The sequence below is a fragment of the Cygnus atratus genome, chromosome 1, assembly GCF_013377495.2.
Source record: "Cygnus atratus isolate AKBS03 ecotype Queensland, Australia chromosome 1, CAtr_DNAZoo_HiC_assembly, whole genome shotgun sequence".
NCBI classification, from domain to species: domain Eukaryota; kingdom Metazoa; phylum Chordata; class Aves; order Anseriformes; family Anatidae; genus Cygnus; species Cygnus atratus.
This window is the reverse complement of record NC_066362.1, coordinates 2,048,693-2,068,168: the sequence shown is the minus strand read 5'-3', so window position 1 is coordinate 2,068,168 and position 19,476 is coordinate 2,048,693. Positions and strand designations below refer to the sequence as shown.

General features: G+C 43.2%; 1 protein-coding gene across 2 annotated transcripts in view; it reads left to right on the top strand.

Moving 5' to 3' along the window:
* Positions 1 to 19,476, top strand: part of EXOC4 (exocyst complex component 4) — a 383,044-nt gene that overhangs the window by 256,078 nt on the left and 107,490 nt on the right. Inside the window, exon 11 of one of the 2 annotated variants that reach the window (XM_050708396.1) lies at positions 3,665 to 4,051. The exons of the other annotated variant lie outside the window; for it this stretch is intronic. Coding sequence (XP_050564353.1) covers positions 3,665 to 3,698 — 34 coding nt within the window. The 3' untranslated portion in view covers positions 3,699 to 4,051. Of the gene's footprint in view, positions 1 to 3,664; positions 4,052 to 19,476 lie in introns of those variants that run through there. 2 annotated transcript variants of the gene reach the window in all.

Below are 19,476 nucleotides of genomic sequence, written 5' to 3'. Positions count from 1 at the left end.
CTAATTACCTGGTTTAGAAGCTGCAATTTCTTGTAGAGGCACACAACACGTTCAAGGTATGCGTGCTCAATCACAAGTGTAGCCTCCAGGAGATAAGGCTTTGGGAGATGGATGAGTTTATGCATTTCTAAGGAACCACAACTTCCCGTGACAGTACCCTGCTCGTGAGGTGCCCGTTACACCCGTGTGGTGTTATAAGGGGAGATGCTGGGTCTTTCATGCTTCTTAGTTGTAGGTTTTTGTTTATTTTTTTATATTGTGTTCAGCACTCAGCATCTACACCATATGGGATCATAGTCTGAGCTTCTTTAGTTCCTTAGTTTTTCTAAAAGTCATTAATTCATAAGACATTTTGGAAAGCAGGTAGCTACTGCCCACATTTTATGAACGGGCAAACCCACTTAACTCTTTCCAAGGCTCATTTCTCCCTCTGAACTGGAGCAGTGCTGGCATCTCCTGGCAACACATCCTGTAATGTCCCATCCTGCTTGCGTGGATTGTGGTCTAAGAGCAGCTCTGGTGAAAAGGTGCCTCTAAGGGATCACAACAAACCAGCAGAGGTAGTTTTCTAGTTGTTACTGTCTTCGGTCATCGCTTGTGGATGGATTTCCAGAGCCTGAGCATGAAGGGGTGCCCTTGGTGCTGCTGCGTTGTGCGTGGGAGCCCGGCGTAGGAGTGGAGTTCAGGTCTCCCCAAAGGAGGTGTGTGCTGCAAACAGGTGCTTTCCATCTTCGTCAAAGAGCTTTTCAAATCAGATGTGAAATTTGGTGAAGTGTTGAGAAGAAATTTTCTTTTTTTCCCAACATGTGTCAGCTCTCATCAGCAATGAAGAATTAATCGCGTAACCGCTTTTTGTTCAGAGGGTGGAGTAATGGAAGGAAACAGCTTTTTTCTGAGTGTGCCTTTTCTTGTATAACTTCAATCATCCTTTTTTCTCATTATCTTAATTTTTGGACCCTCAGTTCTTTAAGGTCAGACAAAGGAGGTGAAAGAGGTGAGCAGTGAGAGGGATGAAACAGAAGGGACATTATTATTTTCTAATTAACTTTTCTTGATTTCATTCAGACACTACTCTACTGTCAACACAAGGCTTTGTAAATCTAAAGAGTGATGTGGATTTTCTTGGGTTGAGATCAAGTGTTAGCGCCTCTTTAATGTTGAAAGCATCTTCTGTTGAGCTATAAATCCCTTACCTTCTGATACACCAGCCTGTGATCCTGGGGCGGGGGTGAATGAAATGGGTAAAGAAATGCAGAAACTTTACTTTATTCCTTTTATCCAAAACACAGACCAAATCCAAATGATTTCCTTCAGGAGGTGAGAGGTCCACCATAGCTCCAGGATTCACAGTTTAGGCTGATTTCCTTGGCTGGCACTTAAACTCGTGCAATTTTAATCAGAGCATCCTTAAACCATGCATGCCTTCAGGTTCCACTTAGTTTTCCTAAATGCCATTAAGCACTTTTGGAGGGATTAGAGGCTGAGAATTTGCTTCTCGCACCAGTGTTCCTCCACTACTTTAATGTATTCCCTATTTTGTGTTCTGACTTCTCAGTCCCCTTCCCTTAGGTCCAGCTTCATGTGCTCGCTGCAGGGTCAAGGCTTTTGATGATTAATGGGTTGTTTCTTTCTCCCATTCGTATTACTGTACAGGGTGCCTAGGGACAAATTTGGGGATGCCTCTCACGGGTGATGGATCTATTGGGAAAGACTGGGTCCATGCGAACGCGCTCAATTCCTCCTTGCCTTCAGCCTTTTCCCTCCTCTCTTGTTTTTCCTCCATAATCACTGCCCAGCAAGTTAGCGTTGCGTTGTCATTTATTCCTATTTCTCCTTTCTCATCGCTTCATGTCCTGCTTCTTTCACTTTTGCTTCCATTTAATACTCTTAGGGAGAATGCATGTCTTCTGAACCATCCGCTCAGCTTTTAACGATAAGCTGATCTGCAGGTACTTAGAGCCTATCTCAAATAGCATGGGTTTGCCATACAAAAAAAATGTATATGTATGTATATAAATCAGGGAATCCACTGAATTGACAGAATCTTGCATTTTTGTAAACTTTTCTGTAGGCCTGTCTGCTGCCACATGCGTACTTCTGCCTTGCTATCTGAGCAATTACGATTATATCGATAAATGTATGTGTGTGTAAATAGAGGGAGGGAAGGAGAGAGGAACTGAGACGAGACTAATCTCAAGCTATTATTTCATCGGGGCTGGATGCAGCATTTTAATGTTTACGGGGAAAAAAACAAGCAAGCTATGGGATTCCTCTTCCCAGTCCCCACTTTCCCCTCGTCGGCGTTTGAGTCTGAGCAATATGGCATGGTTTGTGACTCCATCTGGAGGGCTGACAGCGCAGCCTGCTTCTAATAAAGCTCCCAGCCTTCTTCCCCAAGTCTGTAATTAAATGACATCACTGAGTCTTAAATGCATCTGCCGTAAAAGTCAGAAGGCTAAAACATCCCATTAAAGGGAGGAGAGTGTTACTGAGTGTTAGAGAAGCTCAAGTGTGGAACTGCTCCAGGAAAGCTGTTTGGGACCCACTGGAGCATGGCTCAGTGGAGGAAGAGCTGTACCCTGGTAAGTGTGTTTCTGGTTCAGGCTCTCAAGGCGATACTCGCAGGTCAAATTTGACCCCAGATGTAGTTTTAAAATAAGCCTGTTACGGCTGGGGAGGTGTGTGTGTGTGTACGTAGACGTTTCTTTGCTTGCAATCTCTGTATGCTTCTTTTAAGCAGGATGTATGAGGGGTGGGGATGTGCTAAGCATTCGGTATGTATTGCTTGGGTGTGGGTCCAAAGAGAACAATTTCTTAAGCGTGAGTGCTGAACGGTGAAACTGCGGAGAAATGAAAGTTGACACCAGTAAATTTATTTTCCTTACAAAGCCTGAGAAACAGAAAGAAGCTTTATGAAGTAGTGATAAGTAATTAGATATTTTCTCTCTCTTTCTCTTCTTGAAACATTTTTGTTGACATCAGAAGTGCAACCAGGAAACATTTTAAAAGTATATTGCTTTCAGTGTGACAATGCCTCCTAGACAAGCAAATTAAAAAAAAAATGTGCAAAAAGTGATAACATGAACTTTCAAATCCAATCATCCCATTGGAAGGATTCCCTATCAAAGTACCCCAAATTTCATCTCAAAAGAGCAATTTGTTTAACTTCTGGTGTTTCAAAAGTCCTCAGATACCCGAGAATAAAGTTTTTGTATTCTTTCTCTCTCTCTCTCACTTTTTAACCATTAGGATTATTGATTCTGCAGTTGAAATTTCTAAGCTCCTCTAAGAGGGAGCTACCTAGCACATTTTCTAGCCACGTTGGACCTGTTCGGCAGATAGAGATGAAAGTTTATTTCCAGAGATCAAGCAGGTTTATGTACTTGTAAGATAAAGACCAGATCTACGGAGTAGGAGGGTGCTGCTTTATCACGCGGGAGGATTTCTGGCTGTAACTGCACTCCACGTTTGAAGCACGCAGTACTTTCTCTTAACCTGGGTCAGCACTTCTTGCTCATTTTCTCCTTTCATGTCCATTCTACCTGGCGTTGTAGAGACAGGCCACCGAAGGAAGCAGATGATAAGGACATCGGAAGTATGTTCAATAGTTACATAGGCTGCTGTACTATTTTAAAGTATTTAATCATATACTTTTCCTCCCCAGTTACTATCAGTTCCCAAGCTGCTCCTCTGTCTGAACTGTTTCTCTCCTTCTGCCTGGTTCATCGGAGGCTGCCATGGTCCAAGGTTTCGTGAGCTCACCCTCCCCTCCGCATGCCCGTTGTGATGATAGGATGTGCCACGCTGTCCAGCTGCGGGAAGAGTTGACTTTAGGCAGGATGACTGCAGTTTATGTGCAGATAAGCAATGGTAATCTGCAATTGTGGGGAAGGAGATTCAAAATCAAAAGATATCTTAATCCGCTTCATTATAGTGTTAAGTAAAGATCCGAGTTAAGCTTTAGCATGTGCTACATCTATTTTATGTCCCAAAATAGGTCAGATGCTCTGTGTTAATTCACTGGGGAAATTACCCCCTATAACTCTAATTTAAAAGAAGAACAGAATCCAAAAGCTAAACAACCCCTGGAATTGCAGAGATACGAACAGATAAGGTTGTCCTTATTTTCAGCAGAAAGGAGCAATCTGCTTACTAAGCTTAATAAGTCTTGCATTCTGGCTGGCCGTGCATTGTGCATGCTTGTGGCAAAGACACGCTCACTTAGAAAGATAGGATCTGGGAAAAGTTTGGGGAAATTCAGAGGGCTGACTGTCATTCAGCACTCGAATCAGGCAGTGCCAACCCAGAAAGGACTGTGTGTGTGTTGTGAAGTCCAGGTTTCATGCCAAATTGGAAATAACGATGAAAATAAAGTAAAAATAAAAAATAAAAAAGAGGATATGATTCAGAAGCAGCGAACAGAACGCACAAAGCAGTGGCTGTGCACACAGAGTTGCTCTGCGTGTGGGTTGGCAATACGATGCTCATTGAAACAGGGGGAAAGCCAAAGTCCTCTGGGGATGTGCTTGTGTTGGCATGGGCCTCCAAGAGACGAGGCAGTTCTCCTTGAGCCAAGTGATGTCTTCTGCTTGCAGGCATTCTGGTACAGATTTGCCTTACAGCAACAACTCATCATCTAGGAATTTGGGAGAGAGAGGAATAGTCTGTCTTCTTCGTTGTTTTTCAGTCTTTACGCCTATGGAAGTCAGCTTGAAACTGTGACTGAGGTAAACCCGAAAGGCTCATAAATAGGAAGGGAAATGAAAAAAATAAAAAGCCTATTTTTTAATTCTTACGAATTTTAGATTGATTTCATTTGGGTCTGACTCATTCTTTCATGCATGTGATGGGCCATATTGTACGTCTGTGGAGTTGTCAAGTCCAGCAATGCTCCTGTGTACTTAAACCTAATAGCAACATTTATTTTAGGATAAATATTAAAGGAACAAATCATGATACCACAGACCCATTTTTTTTCTCCTTGTCCATGCCTGATGTGAAACAACATTTCTTCTTTTTAATGGCTGTAGGGAATGAATGGGATAATTTTTCGTTGGCTTCTGCTCCAGTCATCAATATTGAACATCCAAAGGAGACAAGATGTGGCAGACAGAAATATGTTCTGCCTCTTCATTTTGTTTATTTTGCCTATGAAGATAGCAGGGTTGGTAACAGTAGATGATGTTACAGATGCTGCAGCGATTATAGTTGTTCTCTGCTAGTGGGCTTTAGTATGGGCCAACACCTCCTGTCTTGTTTGCAGTAGCACAGACGAGTATCCTCCAGGTGTTCAGCTTGAGAGACATCATTTAATTTTTTTTTAGAGGGAAAAACATCATTTAGTTCATGGACACAGAATCACAGAATGGTTGAGGTTGGAAGGGACCTCTGGAGATCATCTGGTCCAACCCTCCTGCCAAGCAGGGCCACCTGGGGCACATTGCACAGGATGGCATCCAGGTGGGTTTTGAATATCTCCAGAGAAGGAGACTCCACAACCTCTCTGGGCAGCTTGTCCCAGTGCTCTGTCACTCTCACAGTAAAGAAATGTTTTCTCACATTCAGCTGGAACTTCCTGGGGTTCGGTTTTTGCCCGTTGCCTCTTGTCCTGTCGCTGGGCACCACTGAAAGGAGTCTGCTCCTGTCCTCCTGACACCCTCCCTTCAGATATTTATACACATTGATCTGGTCCCCTCCCTGGATCTGAAGTGATTTCATTAAGCTGAAAAGAAATGATAAGAAAGAGTATCCCAAGAATTAACCCCTCCGCATACTTTGGACTGGACAAACTCATGTCAGTGGGGGGAAAAAAGCATCTTTGAGCTTTTCTCCAGATAAAATTGTCTGTATTCATGAGGAGCAGACTACTGAAAAACTGAAAGCCTTTCTGCATTTCACATCGCTCTAGACCCAGGGTGACTCAGGAGCGAGTTGTGGGTAACTGAGCTGTGCTTTGAGGCCGTGGCCTTAGCAAGGGGCTGGGAGGATGGGAGGCAAGGAAGAGGCTGTGATCCCCAGTCCTACACCAGGAGAAAAGCCAGATGCCTCCTGAGATATTTGAAGTCTCACTAATGCAGGGACAGTGCTCATCTCTCTTTCTCTGTGTTTATATGAATGCTGAAGTTTTAAGGTAACGCTTCAGTGTAGCATAGTGGTTATTACTGCTGGGGCAGAAAGCAAGGCTTCTAGGCAGGAGAAATACGACGTCCAGTACAGACATAAGGAACCCAATCAAGGCAGCATTGGAGAAGCAGAAAGGAAAGGCTCTTCTCAAATAGAGCTTTCCACGTCAGGATTTCACCATCAGAGTACTTTAGCGTACGCATTTTCAAATGCAGATGGTGATTTAGAGCATTTTAGTTTATGATGTTTTGCCCAGAAAGCCTCATTCTCAAACCGCAAATTTAAAAAAAAAAAACAAAACTTCGAGGTGTCTTGTACATGACACATAAAATTGGTATATTCTGGAAATGTATTTCTTTAGAGCAATACAGGAATTGATTTGGCAGCCGCCCCTTGAGGTATTATTCACACCACTGAGGCACTATTCACACTATTTTGTAGAGAAAAAGATGAAATGCAGGGGGCTAAAGTGTTTCACGCAGGCTGGCTGAGTTGCACATTAGGATCCTGATTCCTCGTCCAGTTCTTAAAATGCAGCAAAAGAGGGTTCTTGGGAAAAAAATAAAAAAATAAGGTAAAAAAACTGCTGCAACATCAGTCCTATCCATGAAGTTGCAGAATTTGCATTCCTATATTTCCTGTAGCTGTATTCTTATTTTTACCTATTTTTGGTAATAGAAATGATGTGAGAGAGTTGCAAGAAGGGAATGTGAAGAAACTGAGCACAGTTTACAATGGAGGTAGCCACAAAGACAGTGTTTTGTATCGGGAAAACATAGTCATATTTTGAAAGATTTCTGCTGAGTGATACCTGTGTGATTCTCAGCATTTATTTCCGCCTATTTTGTCTCCCCAAGCTCCCTGGCCTCGCTTCAAAATATCTCGTGCCACGGAGGAATATAAAACACAAACCCGAGGCTTTGTTTACGTGGTGACTTCAGGACTCAGACTCGCAGAATGCCTTCTCCTATTGCTGCAAGAAACATCTTCGTAGCCCAGTAAATGTCATTTTTTACCATCACTAAGTGGGCAGCCAGGAGCTTTGTGCTATCCCTGTGTGAGTATTACTGTAACTGGGCTAAGAAGAACTCTTTCTGGTGTTTTGATGGCTAGCTAGCAGTTACGTAGGCTAACAGCCTCCTGCTCTCCTTTTGCCCATGGCCAGCTCGGCAGCGTACCACGGCAGCCCAGCGCAGCACATGTTTTTTGGGGCAGGTGAGACACCCCAGCACTGCCATCCCATTTCAGCTGCAGTGGCAGGCTGGGATCGCCAGGGATGAAAGCCTGTTACAACAGCCCATCTGTCATACAGCCTTAATTAGTGCAATTCCTATAGAGCCTTAAACGGGAGTTGCCATCCTGGCTGAAACTTGGTGCTCATTTCAGAGGAGTTCCTCTCCCAACTCGTAACACCACAGGAGACCTCAGAGAAGAAGGGAAGCACAATCATACCACCTTAGGCCATCAAAAATTATTTACCCTGTGCATTTGCAAGCATTGATGGTACTGGAAGGACGAAGTCATCCGCAGAGACCCGCGGGCACTGTCAGGCAGCTGGTGCCCCAGGCTGTGGGGCAGGAAGGCTCTTACACCCCCAGCAGCACCCTGCTGGCCTCTCCCTGCCCTACGTGTGGGCTCGGTAGGGGATGTTGGTGGTCAATATGCTGCATTCGGTCCTCTTGCTCTGAGTCTGTGTCTAAAGGTAATTCCCACTCTAAAACATGGGTCTTTCCGTTTGGTAGTCTGTAATCAAGAATCATGGTGTGTCTTGGACTGTTCTGACAGCCCCATTTTACAGTTATATGTTTGCAGAACTGCCTGCTCCTCCTAATGCACTGTGTATTATCCGTTCAAAATAATTATAGTGTAATAATACTTGCATACATATGCAAATATGAACATAAAATGACATGTGCTAGGGTCAGAAAATAATTCTACCAATAGCAATACAGCCCTTACGTGTTTATGCTGTGTTTTACAGCAACTTCACTCACTTTATTAAGCTAATCAATTATGTGTGTTTTGTAAGGATCACTCTATGGCCAGAAACCAGCTGTCTGGGACGGAAGACATCATTGGTCTGCAATTCTTCATGTCAGCTTTTAAAATCAAGAGTTGAAAAAAAAATGTTGTACACAAATGGAACTACATAGGAATTAGTTTAGTTTGGGAGAATGTAATTCCTGGTGTCGGAACTGGTTGAGGACATTGAAACAAATGCCCTCGCTCTTTGGAGAATAGGAATGAGATCCTTAATGGAGGTGCAGCGTCCAATTTGTCCAAATTTGCTGCCTCATTCTTGCTCAGGTCTGCTACGATGCACATCCATTTCCCTGTTAACCATCGGTTGTTAGCTTGGGCCAGGCCCTGGCTGCCAAATGAGGCAGATGATCGGCAGCAATTCACTTACCTGCTCTTCATCTGTATTTACTCTGGAAGCTGTTTTTGTTTTCCTGCACCACCTTCTGCGAGCATCTCTGCCTGCATAATAAACCCACTGAGCCTCGTCTTGGCCTTTCAGAGAAATAGCGACGGCTCCTGAAATTGGGGTGTAATTTCCCTGCTGTAAATGCCTTCAAGGGCAGCTGGTAGACCTTCCATCATTCCTTTTCCTGCAGCTCTGGAGGCAAGGTGTGCACTTACTAATGATTAGAGCCTGGAGCACAGCTGGTTCTTTGATCACTTTTTCTTGCCTTCCTCAGTAGCAATGTTTGGGTGCCCCAGTTGACTGAAGTTCTTCTGCCAACTTACTAATGACTGTGATTAGGTTACAACTGCGTGTAGCTTAACGTTGCCTGCCTTGATTTGTAATCTAGATCCCAAAAGCATGGTATGTTTACACTGGCAGCTATTTATATATGGGATCTTTATGTTCCCATGCAAGTAGCTGTAACTCAGCATTGCGGGCACAGCTACGTTGGGTGCCACATTCATGGCATGAAGGGCAACGAGCTTTCTTCCACGGTGGTGAATTCCTGAGGTCAGTGAGAAGGTGAAGTAATTGTGCTCAGATTGCACTCTGCTATTCGTGTGCTTGCTTACCCGTCTCATAATTTCAGTGTGATTGGGGTGAGGGAATATGGCTAAAACCCAACTCAGCTCAATAGCATCTCAAGTCAACTTGTTTGTGAAAATCAGTAGGGGTCCCATTCTGTTTCGTATAGGTTACTCGCACACATGGTGGAAAAAATATTGCTTGGCATTATTTGATCCCTTAATTGAGGAATGTCATGAGCTCTAGTAACTGACATCTCCTTGGAGGTCCCTCTGAGTCAGGTGGAGGAGTACCAAAGGAGCTAGCGGATCTTTTTATTTGGGATCAATACATTAATTCTCTCCCTGGGGCTGTCAAACCAACAGATTTACCCATTTCTCAGTTCTCTTTGCAGCACACCAGGTATTTATTACAATAGGCTGATGAGGAACAAGAATCTTCAGAGAAGGCTTTGTATTTATTTACTCATTGCTCCTAGTTTTGACATGGCCCTAGGCTTACAGTGTTTGTCCTCAGAAGAGGGAAAGAATAGGCAGCAGTGAGCTTTCTGCAGAATACAGCTACTCCCTAATCAGTAAGGAACAGAATAATTTAGAAAAGATGACGCTCTACTTAATGACTGTGTTTTTTCCGCCAAACCAAGGCCATAAGATTGTTATCCTCATTAAAGAGTTGTAAAGTTGCCTGCTTAAAGTGGCTCAACATATTAATGCTTCCCCATTTCTAGTGCAATCACCCCCGTGGTCGCTACAACTGGGTTTTACAGGCTCTGGTGCCCTCTGGCACCACTGTTCATACGGGGAGGGCTGGGATTCTCAAGATCGTACCCAACCAAGCTCTTATCTACAATGCTGAGGAAGGCAGGAGAGGAGCCCAAGTCAGGCAGTCTGCGTGTTTCTTAGGTACGCTTGTGACTTGGTTATAGAGGAGCTGTGACCTTAGGAAGGCTTTTACGTTCTCATTTCTACACCTCTTTGTTGTACACGTACATCCTGTTCTCACATGTACAGTAATAGCTACTCTTTGCCTCGGTTTCCTTATAAAATTCACCTCTTTTATACTTAGATGAGTATTTTTTAATGTGTGAGTAGACTTTCACCAGTGGTAAACTTAGCTCTTAGAGAAACAAAGAATGACTTCTTTGATTTCTTCTCTGAAAGAGCAGTCAGGCATTGGGACGGGTTGCCCAGGGAGGTGGTGGAGTCACCGTCCCTGGGGGTGTTCAAGGAAAGGTTGGACATGGTGCTTAGGGACATGGCTTAGTGGGTGACATTGGTGGTAGAGGGGTGGTTGGACCAGATGATCTTGGAGGGCTCTTCCAGCCTTAATGATTCTAGGATTAGCCAAATATCATCCCATCCAGATCCTTGGGTTAGGCAATAAGGAATCTGGAAATGATCTAAGATCTGTGTTACTCTTCCTCATCTGATGTGTTTCAGGGCAAAATCTTTCACAGCATTGGGTTCAGGATTAAAATGTGGCAAGGAAGGTTAAGGGATGAACTGCTAGGTAGGACATGGACTGGGATGGTGGGCTGTATTTCTCTGCCTCAGATTTCCTGGGTGACACTGTCTTATTTCTTACTGAGAAATGGCAGTGGTGTTGGCACGTGAAGAAAGCAAGGTTGCCCACACAACTGCGTTTCCCAAATCCTTGCAAGGATGCGGGCTGTGGGCTGCAACCATCCTTCAGCAGGTGGTTACAATGGGCCTCCTGGCCATTTCTCCACGTCAGCTGTACGGAAAGCCAACTGCTGCAGAGAGGACAGCCAGAAATGCTCATCACCCTTCCCTGGAGATGCCAACGCGGTTGTGGTGGGTACGTTGGGTGGCTATGGTGGGATGTCTGCATGTGGCCATACGTGCTCCTAGAGGCAGCAGCTCCATCAAGCCCCTACACTTTGGGGCATCCCAGGGTGGGTTCTGAGCTTCCGATCTCCTAGATTGGGCTTTTCATTTGCCCCAAGTGTTTTTTGGAATAACCCCTGGTTTAATTGTTTGGCCGTACCCTAGTACGCACACCAGAGGCTAATCAGTCAGTTGGATGCTAATGAAAGACCGCGCCATCTGTCTGCTTATTTAATGGAGTGTCAGCACAGAGCAAATAGGAAGTAATTGGATTGCCAGACACAGAGCCAGTTATTAGACTGTTTGCTATCTGATCGGGAAAATCAGAGGAGCAGAGAGGTGCAGCAAAGCTAATCTGATGGTGTCTGTTGTTGCAAGTGCCCACAATCTGCCACCCAACGTTCACGGGCTTCGAAACCGCTGGCTCGCTCGAGTTGTTGCTGGTTTCCATCCCCTCCAGAATCCATCCTTGCATTCATATTACAAATCATTATAATGCAATCTAATAAAAAACAGTTTGCATAAAGATGGTGCCCATTTATAAAGCTGTCACCACAGCTACTCTATTAATAGAGCCATTTTAAAGATTTATAGTCAGCATATGTTACTTTTTACAGAAGCCAGATTGAGAGCTGTGGGGTTTGAGCACGTCGAATGTGCCACCAGATCACATTTAAAAATAATATGAATAATAAGTTAATTTTTACAAAGCTGTTGTGCTTCGGAGAGAATGTGAAGTTCAGGCAGGGGGTATCACTATTTCAGTGATGGTCAACAAACTAAATGTGATACGGCATTAAAAGGAAATAGGATTTAATAGAAGCTGAAGTTAGTGAACTCCATATTTCAGATCGCTTTGTGTAATAGGAAGACATTACGTGATGGTTCTGTTAACATCTTTATTGATGCATGATGCTAAAGCATTTTATGCACATTTAATGAAACCTCACGATATTTCTCTGCAATAGGCAGGAATTCATTTAGAATTGACTGTCAAGTTTGTTTAAAGTTACAATGCTTCTTAAGCAAGGCTGTGTGCATTTTCTACCTTGCACAGGACCAAAGGCATCAGCAGTAGCAAAGTCGTGCTACCTCTTGTGGTGCTGTGGGAAGCAGAGCACTGTCCTTATCGATGCAGCAAGTCACAAACAGGCAAAGCAGTGGGATCCTGTGGATTTAACTCTCCCATGGTCAGTGCTGGGCTGAAAGGGCCTCCAGGCATACGCATGCCCTGGGTTCACGTAAAATAAATGCATCACAGAACTTCTCTATAGAGAGAGATTGATTGACCATGGTTAGTACATTTATCTTCTGGCTTCTGCAGGATTGGATTTAAATTACAAATGGATCGACAGTGGGTAATTTAGTTCAGTGGTCATTTTGGATTATCATCTCCATCATGAAGCAATCTTGTAACTTCAAGGCAACTGGCAGGCTTTGCTCGACAGCAGTCTCATTTTGGGCTGGAAGCTGGTGGTTTCAGGGACTGGAGGGGAGAGATTTGGCGGTGCAGCTTCAGGAGACAAAAGGGGTGGCTGTGTGTAGGAGCAGTGTTTGCCCAGTTTCATATAAACTTTAAAGACATAAGATAATATATTTTTTTTAATTTTTCTTTCTGTGACAAATGTTAAAGTAGCAGCTCATCAAAGCCGTGTTTCAGGCTGACGGTGAAGCCTGTTGCCTGGCTGCTGAGCTGTACACCACAGCTCTTTGCTGTCCCCATTAGCTTTACATTTTCCTCTTACCTGGATGTGCACAGCTGTGGTTCATGGGCGTCTTGATGATACCATATCCCTCTGTAGTTCTGAGGATCTCGTGTTTTGCAAACATTCATCGCTTACTGCCTCACCCCTACAAGCACGTAGCACTGCTTCTGTTTCATTAATGGGGAAACTGAAGCTCCGTGTACCGAAACAACCCCATAACATTCCTCAATAAATGAGGAAGAGACACAAGTGTTTGACCACAGGTTTCCTACTTCCAGCCTCGCATTGAAAAGAGCTGGTACATGCTCAACAGGATTAAAAGGAGGCTCGTGGCATATAGGGACCAAAGCTACTTTATATCTGTTCTCAGATTGAACTCCGAGGCCTCACAACATAGTTAGGAGTCTGTAGGGGATGCATGGAATAAAAGTGGAAGTCAGCTCCCAAAAGAACCCGTGTAGGTTGGGCAGATACAAGGCTGCACACACGGACACACGTGCAGTCCCACCTAAGTGCGGCCTTGTGTAGGACAGCAGGCATGACGCCCCGCTCTGCGGTGACATCCGAAGGCCTTTTTATCTTGGTGCTGAAGGGTGAAAACCCATCTCTTACCAAATATGCCACAGGGGGTCTTTAGGATGTGAACAGAACTCTAGTTTTCTAGGTTTGATCCGAAAGACCTCTGTCAAGGTGTGGAACAAACCGCACGGAGTTGGATTTGTCTGCCTGAGAGGGATGGAAGGCCAATGCCAAGGGACGACTCTTGTGGGGAACCACAGACATCACTTTTACATCCCACACTGGGCTAAAGATACTCAAGCCACCATTTTTCCCTTAACACAGAGGTGCTCTCCAGGAGAAGGTGTGGGTTTATGATTTCTCTGATGGGGTATACGCCATGTAGGATAAATAAATTGCTCCAAAGTGCCAGATCCCTCCAGTATTTTATGTGGACTGGGAGATCAGAAGGGAACGAAGAGGCCAAACAGCAGCCACATTTTGCTTGTAGAAGACAGGCAAATCTTCTCTTTGCTCAGTGTTTGTTAATAAGCATTGCCTGCTAATTCTTGTTGCTTAAAACATGACCTTGGGGTGTTTTTTAGGTTGGTACCAAGAGTTACATCAGAATTCAGCCAACCAGTGTTACCATCAGTAGTTAGGATTCTTGTTTGCTCGTTATTGTGAATAATCAAAATGTCAAGCAGTTGTTCTGCCGCTGTAATAAATAACGAGGCACTGCTGGGCAAATTAGAGCACTGGTACTGGGCACTTCGTAGGCAGTCATCGCAAAGAGGCAGCATGGTGGGAAAACGTTACAGAGAGCGGATCGAGGACTGTGCATCAGGACAGGGCAAGGTGAGGAGAGGTTCGACTGAATCCTGCATCTGGATGTACGTTTACAACAACCAAGTTATGATGAATTATTGCCTCCCAGCCGCATGTTCCTGGCCCTTTCTGCATGCCAAATAAACCAAGGGTTGTGCTTTACACCAAGGATTGGGACACATCCAACCACTTACCATGCCTCAGTTGAGATGTCGTAACTGAACGTTGGAGACGACTTCTCTGTACCAAGCAGATATGATTTTGCACACACCAAGATGCCACGTTGGCCTACAGGAGACAAGTTGCATCGTGTGATGTGCCCTGTACCCATGGGAAGGGGGGCAAATCCCCCCAACCTCCACCAGCAGCTGCTGCTCCAGGAGCACCTGTGATTCTTATCCTTATTATAATGTCCACATTAGCAGAACAAGCTGATGGGATCCATGCTCGAGTTACTCCCCTTTTGCCTGCCTTCAAAGAGGAGCAGCTGTGCTGCATTTGCTCTCGGAAGGAGCCACTCTTGGGTCTTCTAGATGTATAAATTCATATCTGTGGCACCAGTAATTGCTCTGTTTCATCTGCAGAAAGGGAAATAACATCTTTGCAAGAACAGCGTCTAGAGGTAGAAGGGGAATAAAGATAGATTTTCGCTGCTGTAAATTCACAGGCCAAAAGACTGCTTTTTAACTCTGCAGAAGTGAGTGCCAGTGGAGCTAATGCCTTTACAAATTTATAACAAGGCTCAAAATATACGCAGCTTCTATTTCTAAGCAGTGTAGCGTAGCTCTCTTCCAGTGGTCTGTACAGTATATTTTCACGTGCTTTGCCTAAGACTGTGATGTTGCTGTGCATTTCCTAGTTTGCATTTCATAGCAACAGCTCCGAGTTTTGTCATTTTGTTCCTTTTGAAACTCGATTTCTCAGTGAGGGTCACCACCAGGCTGTTCCTCGCTTAGATTTACCACTTTGGGGAAAGTCACGTCTGGGTATTAGCAGAGGTTTGGCAGCTCCTGCGTGGGATGGAAATGCAGCTGTGTCCTGAAGCTTGCTCATGCCCTCGCAAGAGATGAGAGGATGGAGGATGTGAGATGGCAGAACTTTCCATCAGGTAGGCTCTTGCTAACGTTGGCCGTGCATGAATTTGTTATGCCAGCTTCACTGAGGGAATCGCCACTCCGGCAGATGGGATTTACTTCTGACAAGATGAGAATGTACAGCAAGGAAGAGGCTTTACAGCAGTGCCCCCATGCTGCTGTTACACAGCTGAAGCAGAGCAGAAGGATGTTTTTACCCATGCCCACACTGAAGGCTGTTAACGAAGGTGTTCAGTAACTGCTAGGGCTCCAAATACAGCGAGCTGAGTGCTGAATGCAACAACAAAGCTTGGAAATTCAGTCTTTTCCTCACCTGGCCGTGTTTTTCTTTCCCACCAGCAAGCAAATGAAAGCAGTTTTGAAACTGTGAGGAGGGGTATGGAAATGTGGGGTGCTCTTCAAATTATGCAGTTGGGAAAGTTGTAATTAACCCCTTAAAATTTGCCTTCGAGTTTCCATCTCTGCACAAAATTCCTCCATGGCTTTGGTAATACTGCTTGTGGTTCTGGCTTGGCGGCTTGGAGAGGCTTGGGAGCTGCAGGGTGTGATGTCTGTTCAAGCTCGGATACACATCTCTCTACATGTTGAAACTTTAGATCTGATTAGTTCTGACTCTGCATCTTGTGGTCCAAACACTAGCCAATATTCCCCTCTGGAGACATCATAAGAAATTGCACTTGGTCTGTCTGCTGCTTGAAAGTCCTGCACTTCAAGAGTTAAGAGAGCACTAAATAAGCAATATTTTATAACTCGAGATGACTGTTAAATAATATTATTATTTTTTTCTGAGTGTGTGGTGTTTGTAGTACCTTGGAGGCGATGACATACTTATTTTTATATTACACCTGCATGGGAGAGAAGTGTTACTTACCTCGATCTTGTGGATGAGCACCTACAAGACCGAAATAAATTCTTTAAATCTCATATTTTTATAGCTGCTGTTAAAAAAGTAGTTCTAGGCTTTTTCATCTTCCAGAGCTAAAGCTGTCTGCTCTATGGGGACAGAAGCTTTTATCACCTAGTCAGGCTAATTTTGAGTGGGGATTTCTGCTTGCACGAGGGGGGACTGGAGGGATGGGGACTGACTTTATAATCTGACCATTCGCCCCAAACCTCTCGTCAAACTCATCCTGATGCTGACCAGTCTGGCCAGTACTACCAGTAAGTTCCTTCAAGCTGAAAACTTTGTATTTTAGTGAAAAATACTCCAAATGTGTTATTCTCTGTTAACACTAGTGATTTTTCCTAGTCATTACCTTCCTGGGTGTTTTCTATACTATGTAATATTTCAGAATATTTCAAAGTCATTCGTCTGTTTTTGCTAAGGGTTTAAATACACTTAGCATAGTCAAATCACCATTGAGTGTCCCAGCACTGTATATACTTTTATTATAATTATAATTATAATCACATTTTGGGTCACCTAGAGAAGAGCTTAAACCTTTTTTCCTGCTGTTGTCCCCTGCACACAGCTCCCTTTGTACTAACTTTGCACAGAAGCCGCTCTATTATCTTATTTATAGCCATGATATTTATCAGCAGCATGCTCCTCAGAGAAATATCAATCCTGGGGTAAGTGATAATGTAACCAAAATAATTCCCTATCATCGAGTTTTTACACAAAATAATGAGCTTTCTGTTACTTTAGTACCTACCGGATTGATCTTCGATAAAAAAACTATCTCTGGTCTGTGAGCTGCAGTGGATGTTTTAATTTAATTGTATTTGTAGTATTCTGTACATAATGTGGTGGTCAGTACCTTTTGGTCTGGGAACATTGGTCATCTCACTTTGGCAGAGAAGAGGGGTCAGAAGATGAACCACACTGTGGGATGGAGGAGAATTAGGTTTCATTCCAGCCAGATCAGTATGTGAACTAATGGCATGCAGAAATTACAGCTTAAATCAGTAGTACCAGTTGGTTGCACGGTTATTGAAATTATCTCTTTGCCTGGCCACGTTATCACAAAGGGAATAAATGAGGAGACAGAGATGTGCCTATCAAAGAGTTTGGCAGGAGAACATAATCGCTGGCTGTCACCTACTAACCATCTCCCAAAACACCCACTAATGGAGTAGGCAGGCTTTCTCGGCAGGGAATGGACAACTCAGGGTCTTCCAGGTGTCCTCAGTTTGAATGTGCTTTCAGACCTTCAAGAACCTAAAGTCTTGGATATTTTATCCCTAATTGCCTTGAGTCTGAACAACCAGTTTGGGATTTTCCATTCTGTCCACAACCAGTGTCTACTTCAAAGGCTTTCTGATATTTCCTTTGTGGAAGCTCACCAAATCATTCATTCTGGCTACTTGAAGCTTCAATCACCGAGAGAAAAGAACAGTTATAGTGTCATATGAAAATTAAACAAGCTGGAGTGCAAATTTGGGCAGAATGTCTGAAAGAAAAAAATCTTAATAAGGTTTTGGAACTCTTTATTTTTGCTGTCATTCATTTGTTTGAGAAGGGAATTTCAGGTAGTATTATCATCATTAAAAAAAGGGGTAGTTGATGTTATGCACTTTCAATGACATGTCTTCAGTTTCTTTTAATGGTATTTTAGAAGAGATCTGATAACAAGAAGACAGAAGAAAGCCTAGGGAAGGTGAAAGTTGTAGGTTTCTAAATCAATCCATATAGCTTTTTCAGGCTTTATGTTTTTTATTACGCACTTTCAGCCCAGGTAAGACAGTCCTCATAGGCAATTAAGTTGCGAGTTAGAATGAATTAAGTTTTGTGAAATGGTTTGCCTTTTTTTTTTCTTCTTTAATCCAAATGACTGTCATTTACAAAGAGATACTTCATTTTACTGAAAGTGCTTTTCTGTCTAAGGGGAATGCTTAATTGCAGCCACAAATCACCTCAAATGCTTTCATAGGAAGATAAAATAAGTTAAAAATCGTGCATCATTTTGAAAATGCAGGTTCTGAATTCTATATAAGATGCAGATTTCTATTTTTTAACTCGTCTGCTTTCTTCAAGAACTCTATCCTAGCCAGACATCGTGTAAAAGTGTTCTTCATGACATCCCAACAAGCCTTTTTAGGATCCGAAACAATTACCAGGACTATCTACAGTGACCATTATCCAAAAACTGGCGACAAACCTCTCTCTGCATTTTTATTCAGATAAAGCATCTTTGCATTTTGTAGGTCTGGAAACTACGGTAGTTATGATAAATAAGTGTAATTGCTCATCATTAGGGGAATTTTCTATCCCAACTGTGCCACGTGGCTCATTCTCAGGCATTTAGAGAATATACCCGCGCAGTATGTTAACCTTTATAGGCTTTTTTCAGTTTTTGTGTGTCATTGAGAGATGATTTTAAATGCAGTTGTTGATATTGTTTCAGAAACCCTACTATATTACAACCGAATGGTTCTTTTTCTAGTAGAATAATCAAAGCAAATGAAATGTGAATAAAGCTGTTCCTCCAAGGCCTTCTTTATGGCCTGCTTTTACAGGGAGCCTTATCTCAAATTTCACTCTTTGGAGAGTAAAAAGAAAATAGCAGGGGATAAAAGTCCTGCGTGACACAGCCTTTCACCATCCTGGTGAGGTTTTTTTTGGTCATTTGGTTTGATGCATGTGCAGGTATGTCCAAAACCCATTTGAAGAGCCATGCATGCATTGTGTGTCCAGATCTACCTCCCTTGATGCTCCACTTCATGAAAATGCTAAGAACTTTTCACTGCTTTTATTTTTACTTACTCTCTCTTAGTGTATCATCGACCGAAGTGTGATTCCTTATCAGGTATGCTGGTTCACACACGGACATAAACGTTGATCTCTGGGATAGCCATGGATCAAATTGCTTTTCTGACATCTTAATAGTTACATGGCGAGTGTGTATGAATAAATGGGAGCATTTATGGGAAGTACTTTTAGAATATTTTTCTTAGATTCTGACTGGTAAACATTTTTTTTCTTATAAAGATTAAATTATGTTAGGATAAGATAACCAGAAGTATTTGAATTTTAAATAAATAAATAACACCGCGTGTGACTGTGAATGTGTCTGCGAAGCAGAAAATAGAGAATATCTGTTAGGTCTTTAATGCCACCCAATGCTTCCCATTTATAAAACCTCACTTTCTTGTAATTTGGCTGGTCTTTAATTGCCAACTGGGGCTAGATTTATTTTTAGAAAAAATATCTCTAAAATACTTATTCTTTCTGAGAAAGAGAAGAAATACATTGCACATGTTAGCAAATTCTGGTGACCTTTTCTGTGGAAAATCTTCAGGCTGGGAATTTTGCATCTTCGCATTTCTCAGTAAGAGCTGTTGTGTAAAGGTTGGGCCTTTTGCCATTCCTCTGAAAGCACACCAAAATTTGGCTTCGTTACGCACCTTTGGAGACGTGCAGTGCTCACACCCTTGTCGAAAGC